Raw genomic sequence first — 14,409 nt, 5'->3', positions numbered from 1 at the left:
CAATTCAGAATTAGCACTGCTTTTGTGGTGTTTCATAACCCAGGTTTATAAATGCTGATAATCCTCTTTCAACAAGTGTGTAAGGTTGTTTAACCTAAAGGTTTAAAACTGGCCTTATAGAATGTTAAATTTGGTTACTAGGTGTATTCCATTTTCAAAACCAAACACTGTGAAATTTAAACTTCAGCACTTAGGAAGTAGAAGCAGATAATGAAGGTGAAATTTAACTTAGTGTGCTAAAAGATTTTTTGCTAATTGCTAATCTTTTTAAGAGAAAGAAAACAAAAAGTATTCTATATATATACCGATCAGCCACAACATTAAAACCATCTGCCTAATATTGTGTAGGTCCCCCTCGTGCCACCAAAAGAGCACCAACCGGCATCTCAGAATAGCATTATGAGATGATATTCTTCTCACCACGATTGTACAGAGTGGTTATCTGAGTTGCTGTATACTCTGTCAGTTTGAACCAGTCTGGCCATTCTCTGTTGACCTCTCTCATCAACAAGGCATTTCCATCCGCATAACTGCCACTCACTGGATGTTTTTTGATTTTGGCACCATTCTGAGTAAATTCTAGAGACTGTTGTGTGTGAAAATCCCAGGAGATCAGCAGTTACAGAAATACTCAAAACAGCCCATCTGATGGGGGCCTGGGTAGCTCAGCGAGTATTGACGCTGATTACCACCCCTGGAGTCGCGAGTTCGAATCCAGGACGTGCTGAGTGACTCCAGTCAGGTCTCCTAAGCAACCAAATTGGCCCGGTTGCTAGGGAGGGTAGAGTCATATGGGGTAACCTCCTCATGGTTGCAATTAGTGGTTCTCGCTCTCAACAGGGCACGTGGAAAGTTGTGCGTGGATCGCGGAGAGTAGCATGAGCCACATGCTGTGAGTCTCCGCGGTGTCATGCATAAGATGCGCGAATTGGCAACCTCAGAAGTCCTCCGCCACCCGGATCGAGGTGAGTAACCGGACCACCACGAGGACCTACTAAGTAGTGGGAATTGGACATTCCAAATTGGGAGAAAAGGGGATGAAATTTAAAAAAACAAACAAAAAAAAAACAGCCCATTTGGCACCAACAATCATCCATGCGATTATCTAATCAGCCAATCATGTGGCAGCAGTGCATAAAATCATGCAGATACAGGTCAGGAGCTTCAGTTAATGTTCACATCAACCATCAGAATGGGGAAAAAATGTGATCTCATTGATTTCGACCATGGCATGATTGTTGGTGCCAGATGGGCTGGTTTGAGTATTTCTGTAACTGCTGATCTCCTAGGATTTTCACGCACAACAGTCTCTAAAATTTACTCCAAATGGTGCCAAAAACAAAAAAGCATCCAGTGAGCGGCAGTTCTGTGGATGGAAACGCCTTGTTGATGAGAGAGGTCAACAGAGAATGGCCAGACTGGTTCGAACTGACAAAGTCTACTGTAACTCAGATAAACGCTCTGTACAATTGTGGTGAGGAGAACAGCGGGTTGCGGGTTGGCGCTGATTTGGTGGCACGAGGGGGACCTACACAATATTAGGCAGGTGGTTTTAATGTTGTGGCTGATCGGTGTATACAAACAGAGACAATCAGATGTGGAAGACAGTATGTTTAATCTCATTTAGTGTGAATATTTAAATTAGGCTATGCTAATTTGGATTTCTGATTTTGTTTTGATCTTCCTTCAAGTCTTAATGGAAATTTTTCAGTGTTATAGTTTTTACTGGGGAAAAATTGTGATAAAATTGTCTAAATAGTATTGTTTTTGGGTAAAATGGTAAATCATTTAGGTGAGCCTGGGTTGCTCAGCAAGTAAAGACATTGACTACCACCCCTGGAGTCATGAGTTCGAATCCAGGGCGTGCTGAGTGACTCCAGCCAGGTCTCCTAAGCAACCAAAATGGCCCGGTTGCTAGGGAGTGTAGAGTCACATGGGGTAACCTCCTCGTGGTCGCTATAATGTGGTTCGCTCTCGGTAGGGTGCATGGTGAGTTGTGCGTGGATGCCGCGGAGAATGGCGTGAAGCCTCCACATGTGCTATGTCTCCGCGGTAATGCACTCAACAAGCCATGTGATAAGATGCACGGCTTGACGGTCTCAGACGTAGAGGCAGCTGAGATTCTTCCACCGCCACCCGGATTGAGGTGAGTCACAACGCCACCACGAGGACTTAGAGCACATTGGGAATTGGGCATTCCAAATTGGGGAGAAAAAGGGGAGAAAACACCTAAATAAAAAATTAAATAAAAAATCATCACTGTATTTGCAGTTCAGATATGCACAGCCTATCTGAATATGCCTATATACTAAAATGGGAATAAAGCCCCTTTCACACACAGATTCCGGGATTAATCCCAGGAAATGTAGTTCAGGCAACTGATCTGGGACTGCAAAATTTGTTCATTCACACTGCAAGAGCTTTCCCGTAATCTGTGCTCGCATTCACACACATCCCCTCTTAAGTTTACTGTCTTTAAGATAACCGTGTCTTTTCTCTTGAGAAGCCCGCTCTTTCATTCTTTTGTAAACAAATAAATTGCATATGGTAACTTAACTGACAGTTGGACTTGCTGAAATGTCAAATATCTCATTGACATAATTGCTATTTAGGGCTTTATTTAATTGATTCCCCATACAAATGTCATAGTAATACAGCGCAACACTGCCCGCCCACTTATTCAGCCATCTGGGTTCCGGAAGCATTTTTCCCATTCATTTTTCATGAAGTCATGAACCAAACCAACCAGTTCCGAGGAGAATCACAACATCACAAACTTTGTTTTGAGGCAAAAAAGTATTTGAAAATCTGACAAGAAGACAAAGGTACAAGACTGTGTACTTACCGTGTTTCATGAGGGTACGGACTACAATCGCATAAAGCATTACGAATGACATAATTGAATAAAATACGATGAGAATATATAAAACTATTGATTGTAGGTTGTTGATTATAAGTATAGAAACAATATATTTTAAGTTTACAGCTAAATACTCCGATATGTACATATAGATATGTAATTTAAGGGTGTAGAGACACCGATTCGATTAAGCCATTCACAGTGCATCATTGGAGTGTGTGGTCCCTCCGAGGCACGTTACGCTGGCTTGGTGCTCTGATTGGTCGATCTGTCTCTGCTGGACCATGGGTTATTTAACATGAAGTCCGCTATCAAACACGATTTTTAAACAATGAGGTTGAAAGTAGGCTTCAGTAGAAACATATACCATCGATGAACAACTTCGGAGCTCAATGTAGGTCTGTCTTTACAGGTTTATAAGTTATCGTTGAAAATCAGTTCATGTGAGATGAAGGCTCCAGTCATATCAGTAACCTTATAAAAGCTGTACGACATGGAAAGGGTCCCCTCATGGGGGCTGCCATGTTAGGATCACATGACCAATCGAATACTACTTGCTCAGTAACTACCCTGTTATTGGACAGTTTGACTCATGGATCAAATTCACATGACTGACTGTGAATAGTGAATTTCTACAATGGCATTGGTCACTAAAAATGATTGAGTTTAAATTATGCTGCATCTATGCCGTCTGGTGTCAGTGTAGGTCCAAAACAACATACTGTATATACAAAAGTTACTGAGTGCACCTTGAAGGAGAAATTGACCAAGGTTGACCGTTATTGTCATTGCATATATTGAATTGGATTAGGCTGAAAATACATTTTCTAAGAAAAGAAACCCATATTCATGCAGTAAAATCAGGGCCAGATGAGATGTTATCCAGATATTGAAATAGAAATTTTAAAAGACTGACTGAATATGAAAAGATAAAAGATGTCCATATTGCACATTGGTATGCCTGTAATTCCGCTCAGTGGCAAGCTATCAGCAGTATGCTAACTGCTAACCTCTGGCATGCCAAGTATGTATAGCTGCAGACCGGAGACCTTGAAATGGCAGGTGCTTACGCCATAAATAGGTGATGCAGTTGTACTACCAAATTCCCTTTCGAGGCAAGTCAGGCGGCCATGTTTGGAACACTCCCAGGCAGCTATTTTCTGTGGATACAAGCGACATGAAAGTACAGCTCCTATCTACTTGAATGGGGAAAGACCGAAATTTACAAAAAGGTTGGTTAAGATACCATTAAAGAACAAATCAGCAGTAAAATCTGACAACAATGGTATCATAAATTGTGCTTCTTGACCTCAAATTACACTAAAAATTATATTTGTCAGTCTGGTCAAGGTAATGTGCATATGCATTCTCGAGCTGACTGACAGGCGACTAAAAGGTGATTGGCTCTTACCTGTAAGGCTGGACTTCTGTTTCTAATTACACCATGAAGAAGCATGTGAAGAAGCATTTCCACCTTTTTTAGCAGCATAAACCTTGCAGACTTTTTTATATTTGCAATTTTTTTTTTTTTTTTTTTTTTTTTTGGAGTATGTAAATGTATAACATTATACTTTTATAATGTTATAAAAAAAATTAAAAAAATAAAATAAAAAAAAGTTACCACAGCTGCGATGAGGAATAGAGCAGAATGCAGGTGTCTCGAGATGCGTTTTTATCAGTTGATGATTCAGTGGAGAGCGCTCTGAACGAATTATACTGAATCACGAATCAATCCCGTTTGGCCAAAAGAATTATTCATTCGCAAATTGTGCATTGTTAGTTCTTTTAAACAGTCAACAGAAATACGGTACACATTTCATGATTGGTGAAATATTTTGCGAATAAAAATTTCTCAGGTCAGTCAGAGCGCTCATCGTACACACAGTGCATACGGTTAGGGTTGCCACCCGTCCCATAAATTACGGGATCGTCCTGTATTTAAAGATAAAATGACGCATCAATACGGGATGCATCATCGTACGTGATTTGTCCTGTATTTAAGCTGGTCAGATGGCGTCATGGTGAAATCGTTCCAGATCGCCAGTTTAACGTTGATATAAGTTGGAAAATTTGCCTACGGTGGGTAAGGGACCGTCTGAAAAGTCCATACATTGTGCTAAAATGTGCTAATACTGTGGAGGGTGTGGTAAGGAACCGTCTGTAAAGTCCACAAATGGTGGTAAAACTGTGGAGTTTTTTCTATAAATGTTCAATAAGATCAAACAATATATGAATACAATCATAAAGACAAGTACAGGTGAAGGAAAAAAAATAAACAAATAAAATAAATAAAAATTATATATATATATATATATAAACCATCCAAAATGTATACATAATATAAAGAAGACAAATAATTAAAAAAATTTAAACAAATATATTTTTTACATATAAATTATGTTTTTTAAAAAAAAAAAAATATAAGTCATGGGTCAGGAAAGATCTCGTTTTAGCATATAAGAAAACACTTTTTTGTTTGTAAAACACTTCCTTCTCCTAAAGTGTGACTATTTAGTTTGATTTGGTAATGACATGTTCTCAAATTTTTTGGAAGAAGACAAATCTAATAGTTTTAAAGTGGTCAAAGTGTAGTTGGAAATGTTCCTCATTTTCTACTGCTGTCTGTGTGCATGGGGAACATGGTCTCTCCTCTAAGTGGCAGATATCTCTGTCTCTCATGGCCTCTTTCAGTGGCTAGCAGATGGTAACTTGAGTCTATATTTTGTCAATGTGTTCCTCAGAATTTATCTCTCTCTATCTCTTTCTGTTATCTATCTGTGTGTCTAACCTTCCATAAAGAGTACAAAAGCTGCACCCCTGGTAAGTTTTCTGTAAAGTGGTGATTGTACTCTACCTTTTACAGAAATTGTGGCATTACAGGATAGTTAAAAAAAAAAAATGAAAACTTCTCTCACCGTTTACACACCCTCATGCCATCCCAAATGTGTATTACTTCTGCACAACACAAAAGAAGATATTTAGAGGAATGTGGCCACCATTTACTTGCATTAAATGTAAAGGCAGAGTAAAAGTAATCCTTGTGGTTACATTTATGTCCTCAGAAGCACTCACTTTTACACCTAAAAGGGAAAATAAACAAGTGCTGCTTAGGAAAGTGAAAGTGAAGATTTATAGTAAAAAGCGGCTTAAACATTGATCTGTTTCTCACCCACACCTATCATAACACATCATAACATATCCACTGGAGTTGTATAGTTACTTTTATGCCGTTTTTATGTGCTTTTTGAAGCTTTAAAGTTCTGGCCACCATTAACTTGCATTGTATATTCTTCTAAAAATCTTCATTTGTGTTCAGTAAAAGAAAGTTGTGCACATCTGGGATGACATGGGGTGAGTAAATGATGAGAGAATTTTCATTTTTGGGTGAACAATCCCTTTATGGCAACAAGGTAAACATTTCCATTTTAGTAGTGTAGTCAGATAACTTCTAAAGCGAACCTCTCCAAGCAAGGCATCACAGACTTCATGTGTTTCCTGTGTATCGACCAGTATATGTGTGACAGGTTGTTGTATTTGTGAAGAAAATGCTTCTCGAACTGTGCCACCTTAATAATCTGGACTGTTGAAATGTTTTTAATTTGTTTCAATTTCTATGAGCCACTTGTACATGTTTTGTACCTGTAAAAAAGATTTGGCAACTGTGGTGTCTTTCTTTTTAAATATGCTTTGTAATATATTTCTGAAATATTCTACTGTGTTGTTATAATATTGTTGTGAATAGATGGGTAATGGAAGATTTGACTGATGTAAAGATTTCATTTTACTTAAAGGTGCAATATGTAATATATTTACTGTACTAAAGCATAAAATTATCATAATATGTTATGAGAGATTTAGGAAACATACTAAGTTGAAATACTGGCTTCTCCGAAAACAATGCTACAGCCAGTATTCTACTTTGAAATGTCCATTCCGGGACGGAATTTCTGTTTGTGTTTTGGCCTGTGTGATCCCGCCCACTACCCATTTCCCAATAGTATTTCAACACCCCGGGATGCCAGATTTGAAACAAGTTAGCAGGCAAACACAGTGCACTGCAGCCATGGAAGCCAGCAATACATCTAGCTAACACTGACACAGATATAAAAAATCCACAGGAGCTGGTTTATAATTTGCCAACAATAAAAACATTGCAAACGTATACATTAGCTGATCAACTTACAGTGTAAGGCTCGTCGCTTGCCATTGTCAGTTTGCTTGTTCCTGTTGCATGTCCTCAACCTGGCGGGAGTCTGGGGAGGAGGGGTCGTTAAGACACTAACACTAACACACTAACGGTAGGCAATTAAGGTCACAGTTATGAAAACTTAGGACACTAAAGAGACCTTTCTACTGACTCTGAAAAACACCAAAAGAAAGATGCCCAGGGTCCCTGCTCATCTGCATGAATGTGCCTTAGGCATGCTGCATGGAGGCATGAGGACTGCAGATGTGGCCAGGGCAATAAATTGCAATGTCCGTACTGTGAGACGCCTAAGACAGCACTACAGGGAGACAGGAAAGACAGCTGATCATCCTCGCAGTGGCAGACCACATGTAACAACACCTGCAGAGGATCGGTACAGCCGAATATCACACCTGCGGGACAGGTACAGGATGGCAACAACAAATGCCCGAGTTACACTAGGAATGCACAATCCCTCCATCAGTGCTCAGACTGTCCGCAATAGGCTGAGAGAGGCTGGACTGAGGGCTTGTAGGCCTGTTGTGAGGCAGGTCCTTACCAGACATCACCGGCATCAACGTCTCCTACGGGCACAAACTCACCTTCGCTGGACCAGACAGCACTGGCAAAAAGTGCTCTTCACTGATGAGTCGCAGTTTTGTCTCACCAGGGGTGATGGTCAGACTTGCGTTTATTGTAGAAGGAATGAGCGTTACACCGAGGCCTGTACTCTGGAGCAGGATCGATTTAGAGGTGGAGGGTCTGTCATGGTCTGGGGTGGTGTGACACAGCATCATCGGACTGAGCTTTTTGTCATTGCAGGCAATCTCAATGCTGTGCGTTACAGGGAAGACATCCTCCTCTCTCATGTGGTACACTTCCTGCAGGCTCATCCTAACATGACCCTCCAGCATGACAATGCCACCAGCCATACTGCTCGTTCTGTGTGTGATTTCCTGCAAGACAGGAATGTCAGTGTTCTGCCATGGCCAGCGAAGAGTCCGAATCTCAATCCCATTGAGCACATCTGGGACCTGTTGGATCGGAGGGTGAGGGCTAGGGCCATTCCCCCCAGAAATGTTCAGGAATTTGCAAGTGCCTTGGTGGAAGAGTGGGGTAACGTCTCACAGCAAGAACTGGCAAATCTGGTGCGGTCCATGAGGAGGAGATGCACTGCAGTACTTAATGTAGCTGGTGGCCACACCACATACTGACTGTTACTTTTGATTTTGACCCCCCCCTTTGTTCAGGGACACATTATTCCATTTCTCTTTATCACATGTCTGTGAAACTTGTTCAGTTTATGTTTTAGCTGTTGAATCTTTTTATGTTCCTACAAATATTTACAGCAGTCGAAAGGTTTTTTTTTTTTTTTTTTTTCTGAGTTTACTTGCGTTCAAGTGCTCCGTCTCGGGCTAAAAACAATCTCTGGTACTACTCATTCCTCCGCGTCGGCAGGTGGCAGCGTGGAGTTTCAATGACCTGCTTACCTCACCAGAAGAAGGAACAGAAGTGAAGGCGCAAAAAAACCTCTGCGCTAGCTAGCAATCATGATATTACTGACATTATGGACTGGTAAATATCACACTGTATTATTATTTACTGTCTTTGTGTGTTATTTAACTATTTGTAGCCATTATGTTTGATTCATGTGTTCGTCCTGAAAGTAAGCTGTTTTGTAATATTGTTGGAGATTATTATAAACGTGTATGTCAGTTTCAGTATTATAAAATAAAAACATTGAATATAATAAAACATGTAAGAAATGAAAATAGTAGGAATGTTATGATTTAATAAAAAAATGGTATTAACTTGTACTGCTTACGTGCATCATTAATTACATACTAGAGAACTAACCTATGGATAGAAGTATACCGGATGTTTTTGTTTTATACATTCTCTATCATAGCCAGTTAAGTCTATTAGACACAATTGTTAATTATGTTTTACTGGGCAGTAAGCTTTCTGTTACGTTTGGTTAAGTCTTATATATATATATATATATATATATATATATATATATACACACACACACACACACACACACACACACTGGTGGCCAAAAGTTTGGAATAATGTACAGATTCTGCTCTTATGGAAAGAAATTGGTACTTTTATTCACTAAAGTGGCATTCAACTGATCACAATGTATAAGACAGGACATCAATAACGTGAAAAATTACTATTTCAATTTGAATTTTTTTAACTACTTAAACTACTTTAAAGAGTTCTCATCTAAAAATCCTCCACGAGCAGTAATGACAGCTTTGCAGATCTTTGGCATTCTAGCTGTCAGTTTGTCCAGATACTCAGGTGACATTTCACCCCACACTTCCTGTAACACTTGCCATAGATGTGGCTGTCTTGTCGGGCACTTCTCACACACCTTACAGTCTATCTGATCCCACAAAAGCTCAATGGGGTTAAGATCCAGAACACTCTTTTCCAATTTTCTGTTGTCCAATGTCTGTTTCTTTGCCCACTCAACCATTTCTTCTTGTTTTTCTGTTTCAAAAGTGTCTTTTTCTTTGCAATTCTTCCCATAAGGCCTGCACCCCTGAGTCTTCTCTTTACTGTTGTACATGAAACTGGTGTTGAGCAGGTAGAATTCAATGAAGCTGTCAGCTGAGGACATGTGAGGCGTCTATTTCTCAAACTAGAGACTCTGATGTACTTATCCTCTTGTTTAGTTGTACATCTGGCCTTCCACATCTCTTTCTGTCCTTGTTAGAGCCAGTTGTCCTTTGTCTTTGAAGACTGTAGTGTACACCTTTGTATGAAATCTTCAGTTTTTTGTGAATTTCAAGCATTGTATAGCCTTCATTCCTCAAAACAATGATTGACTGATGAGTTTCTAGAGACAGATTTTTCTTTTTTGCCATTTTTGACCTAATACTGACCTTAAGACATGCCAGTTTATTGCGTACTGTAGCAACTCAAAAACAAACACAAAGACAATGTTAAGCTTCATTCAATGAACCAAATAGCTTTAAACTGTGTTTGATATAATGACAAGTGATTTTCTAGTACCAAATTAGTAATTTATCATGATTACTCAATGATAAAGTGTTGGAGTGATGGCTGCTGGAAATGGGGCCTGTCTAGATTTTATCAAAAATGACTTTTTTCAAATAGTGATGGTGCTGTTTTTTACATCAGTAATGTCCTGACTGTACTTTGTGATCAGTAAATGCCACTTTGGTGAATTAAAGTACCAATTTCCTTCCGAAACAGCAAAATCTCTACATTATTCCAAACTTTTGGCCGCCAGTGTGTGTATGTATATGTGTGTATTTATATATATATATATATATATATATATATATATATATATATATACACACACATACATACACCGTTGAAGTCAGAAGTTTACATACACTTAGTTAATGAGTTAAAGTCATTAAAACATATTTTTTAACCACTCCACAGATTTCATATTAGCAAACTATAGTTTTGGCAAGTTGTTTAGGACATCAACTTTGTGCACGACACAAGTAATGTTTCCAAAAATTGTTAACAGACAGATTGTTTCACTTTTAATTGACTATATCACAATTCCAGTGGGTCAGAAACTTACATACACTAAGTTAACTGTGCCTTTAAGCAGCTTGTAGGCAATTAGCTTCTGATATGCTAATCGGAGTCAATTGGAGGTGTACCTGTGGATGCATTTTAAGGCCTACCTTCAAACTCAGTGCCTCTTTGCTAGAAATAATAGGGGAATCAAAAGAAATCAGCCAAGACCTCAGAAATTTTTTTTTGGACCTCCACAAGTCTGGTTCATCCTTGGGAGCAATTTCCAAATGCCTGAAGATACCACATTCTTCTGTACAAACAATAGTACTTAAGTATAAACGCCATGGGACTACGCAGCCATCATACCGCTCAGGAAGGAGACGTATTCTGTTTCCTAGAGATGAACGTAGTTTGGTGAGAAAAGTGCAAGTCAATCCCAGAACAACAGCAAAGGACCTTGTGAAAATGCTGGAGGAAACAGGTAGACAATATCTATATCCACAGTTTGCAACTGCACATGATGACAAAGATCTTACTTTTTGGAGAAATGTCCTCTGGTCTGATGAAACATAAACGGAACTTTTTGGCCATAATGACCATCATTATGATTGGAGAAAAAGGGGAGAGACTTGCAAGCCAAAGAACACCATTCCAACCGTGAAGCATGGGGGTGGCAGCATCATGTTGTGGGGGTGATTTGCTGCAGGAGGGACTGGTGCACTTCACAAAATAGATGGCATCATGAGGAAGGAAAATTATGTGGATACACTGAAGCAACATCTCAAGATATCAGCCAAGTTAAATCTCGGTCACAAATGGGTCTTCCAAATGGACAATGACCCCAAGCATTCCTCCAAAGGAGCGGCAAAATGGCTTAAGGACAACAAAGTCAAGGAGTTGGAGTGGCCATCACAAAGCCCTGACCTCAATCTGCTAGAAAATTCGGGCAGAAATGAAAAAAAGCGTGTGCAAGCAAGGAGGCCTACAAACCTGACTCGGTTACACCAGTTCTGTCTGGAGGAATGGGACAAAAATTCCAGCAACTTATTGTGAGAAGCTTGTGGAAGGCTACCCAAAGCGTTTGACCCAAGTTAAACAATTTAAAGGCAATGCTACCAAATACTAACAAAGTGTATGTAAACTTCTGACCCACTGGGAATGTGATGAAAGAAATAAAAGCTGAAATAAATAATTTTTTCTACTATTATTCTGACATTTCACATTCTTAAAATAAAGTAGTGATCCTAACTGATTAAGTCAGGGAATGTTTTCTATGATTAAATGTCAGGAATTGTGAAAAACTGAGTTTAAATGTATTTGGCTAAGGTGTATGTAAACTTCTGATTCCAACTGTGTGTGTGTGTATTTATATATATATATATATATATATATATATATACACTGGCTGCCAAAAGTTTGGAATAATGTTCAGATTTTGCTGTTTCGGAAGGAAATTGGTACTTCAATTCACCAATGTGGCATTCAACTGATCACAAAGTATAGTCAGGACATTAAAAAACAGCACCATCACTATTTGAAAAAGTCATTTTTGATTAAATCTAGACAGGCCCCATTTCCAGCAGCCATCACTCCAACACCTTATCCTTGAGTAATCATGCTAAATTGCTAATTTGTTACTAGAAAATCACTTGCCATTATATCAAACACAGTTTAAAGCTATTTGGTTTGTTAAATGAAGCTTAACATTGTCTTTGTGTTTGTTTTTTGAGTTTCCACAGTGTGCAATAGACTGGCATGTCTTAAGGTCAATATTAGGTCAAAAATGACAAAAAAAGAACAGCTTTCTCTAGAAACTCATCAGTCAATCATTGTTTTGAGGAATGAAGGCTATACAATGCTTGAAATTGCCAAAAAAATAAAATAAAATAAGATTTCATACAAAGGTGTACACTACAGCAAAGCATTCTGTTATGTGCCGTTGTTTACGGTTTACATTCCCATGCATAGACACACCCAGAAGTGCCTTGATTAACCCGGATGTGTCGGCCATCCTCGGGACAGGAAGCAGGACTCCTCGCTTTGTAAACACGCCCCGTGGCAAAGGCAATCTGAGCATGGTGAGAGATCAGGACTGCCTTTACCCACCCTAAAACATCCTGACACAAGCCTATGTTTGCTTCTTGTCTGTAGTCATGTTTATGCCAACGCTTTGACAAATGATTGTAATATAAATCTTGATGTCTCTGTTTTTGGCTGGGACTTCAGAACATGGATGACAGTGACTGGACTAACAGTCTTTACCTGTCACCTCTGTCTGGGCTAGTGGACACCAGCTTCACTGATGATGTCAGCATGAGCGCTCTCATGCTGAAAGAAGATGATCCAGGAGAGGCTGGTGATTGCACATCCTAAATATTACAAATGATCTGATGGTCCATTGCTGTTATGTTTATTCTAATACCTCACCTAACATCTCCCTCTGTCTCTCCTTCCAGCCTCTCTCAGTCTGTTTCCAGACTTCCTACAGTCTTATTTGCATCATGCGTCCACAGCTGTTTTTGATCTGTTAGAAGACTATGAGGCTCTTTGTCAGGATAAGGTACACAGACACACACTCCTAGTCTCATGTAGCCCGACTTTTATGATCTGAAAATATGGTCAGCATTGCATGGTCCATCTGATTCTGGCCAAGAAGCGCCCACTTTTACAGGAAGACACCGGCCTGTACGGTATTCTTTTACGTATTGTTTAGGGGTGGGTAAATCTAACATTGGACAACAAAGTGGAAAATGGGTAGTTGACAAATAAGGTTTTCTGAGGTGATAAAAATTAGAAATCTTATGCCTTAAATCTTATCTTGCACCTGAAAGTTTTTACAAATCATGAATGTTTGAGTCTAGAATGTGAGGGATTTTCTCAGGGTTACACCAGATGACTGATTTGGTGGACAAAAGGTTTTTTAAATATTAATATTATTTTAAAACAAAAATTTTTTTCACTTTTTTTTGTTGTAATAATAAAAGATTATTCAGCGCTGCTCATGCCAGCATTTCTTTTTTCAAGAATTTCAGCTTATTCTTGTCAATCATATGACAAGTAATATACTGACGTGTGTTGTAGATCAGTACGTTGCAGAAGCTGGTTCTCCGATCAGCCCCCGGCCAGCAAAAATCCTCCAAGACCATCAGCATCACCTGGGTACTTCAGCAAGAAATGGTGACCTGGAGACTCATTACCTCCCTGTACAGGTAGAAAACACGTAAATACCTGCATGATCATCTGATGACTTACCTCTGAACATGAAATGTTACTTACATGCTTACATACTGCTGTTGCTGTCTTTGACACGCAGAGACAGAGTCCAGACAGTACTAGAGGAAGACATCATGATGGACATAACTGTAAGTGCACTTTGTGTGTGTGTGTGTGTGTTATACCAGTGGTTCTCAACTGGTGGCATTACAACCTAAAATGTGTCGTAGGTCAGTTCTGAAAGGGTTGAGAAACAGGGATAAACATTGTTAAATCTAAATAATAAAATGCAGCTAACCATATAATTGTGGATAGTTAGGATAGTATACTAAAGAGTGGAGGAAAAAGCACTTCCCATATATTTTTTTCAATGACGTCAAAGGCTGTTCGTCCTATTAAACACAGCAGTATTTTGGCTTAAAATTAACCTGTGATTTGGATGAAGTGAGCCAAATTAGACAGATGCCAATATGCATAAAACAACGCAAGGTAAATGTAAAAACAGCCAGTAGGCCTGTCTTGATTATTTGATCTTACCCTGATCATTTGAGATAACCAAGATTATTGTGCACTTTAAATTCCAAACACATTTTACAATCCAAATTGGAGAATTTTTAGAAAAACCCTTTTT

At 39.2% G+C, this 14,409-nt stretch overlaps 1 protein-coding gene across 1 annotated transcript in view; it reads left to right on the top strand.

Moving 5' to 3' along the window:
* Positions 1-8,521: 8,521 nt before the first annotated feature.
* The window catches only part of LOC127435438 (nuclear pore complex protein Nup107-like), a 33,874-nt gene continuing 27,986 nt past the window's right edge, over positions 8,522-14,409 (top strand). Inside the window, 6 exon segments of the mRNA XM_051688933.1 lie at positions 8,522-8,621; positions 12,534-12,643; positions 12,792-12,921; positions 13,022-13,125; positions 13,647-13,774; positions 13,879-13,927. Coding sequence (XP_051544893.1) covers positions 8,597-8,621; positions 12,534-12,643; positions 12,792-12,921; positions 13,022-13,125; positions 13,647-13,774; positions 13,879-13,927 — 546 coding nt within the window. The 5' untranslated portion in view covers positions 8,522-8,596.

The sequence above is a fragment of the Myxocyprinus asiaticus genome, chromosome 45 (assembly GCF_019703515.2).
Source record: "Myxocyprinus asiaticus isolate MX2 ecotype Aquarium Trade chromosome 45, UBuf_Myxa_2, whole genome shotgun sequence".
NCBI lineage: Eukaryota > Metazoa > Chordata > Actinopteri > Cypriniformes > Catostomidae > Myxocyprinus > Myxocyprinus asiaticus.
This window is presented reverse-complemented; position numbering and strand designations above follow the sequence as displayed.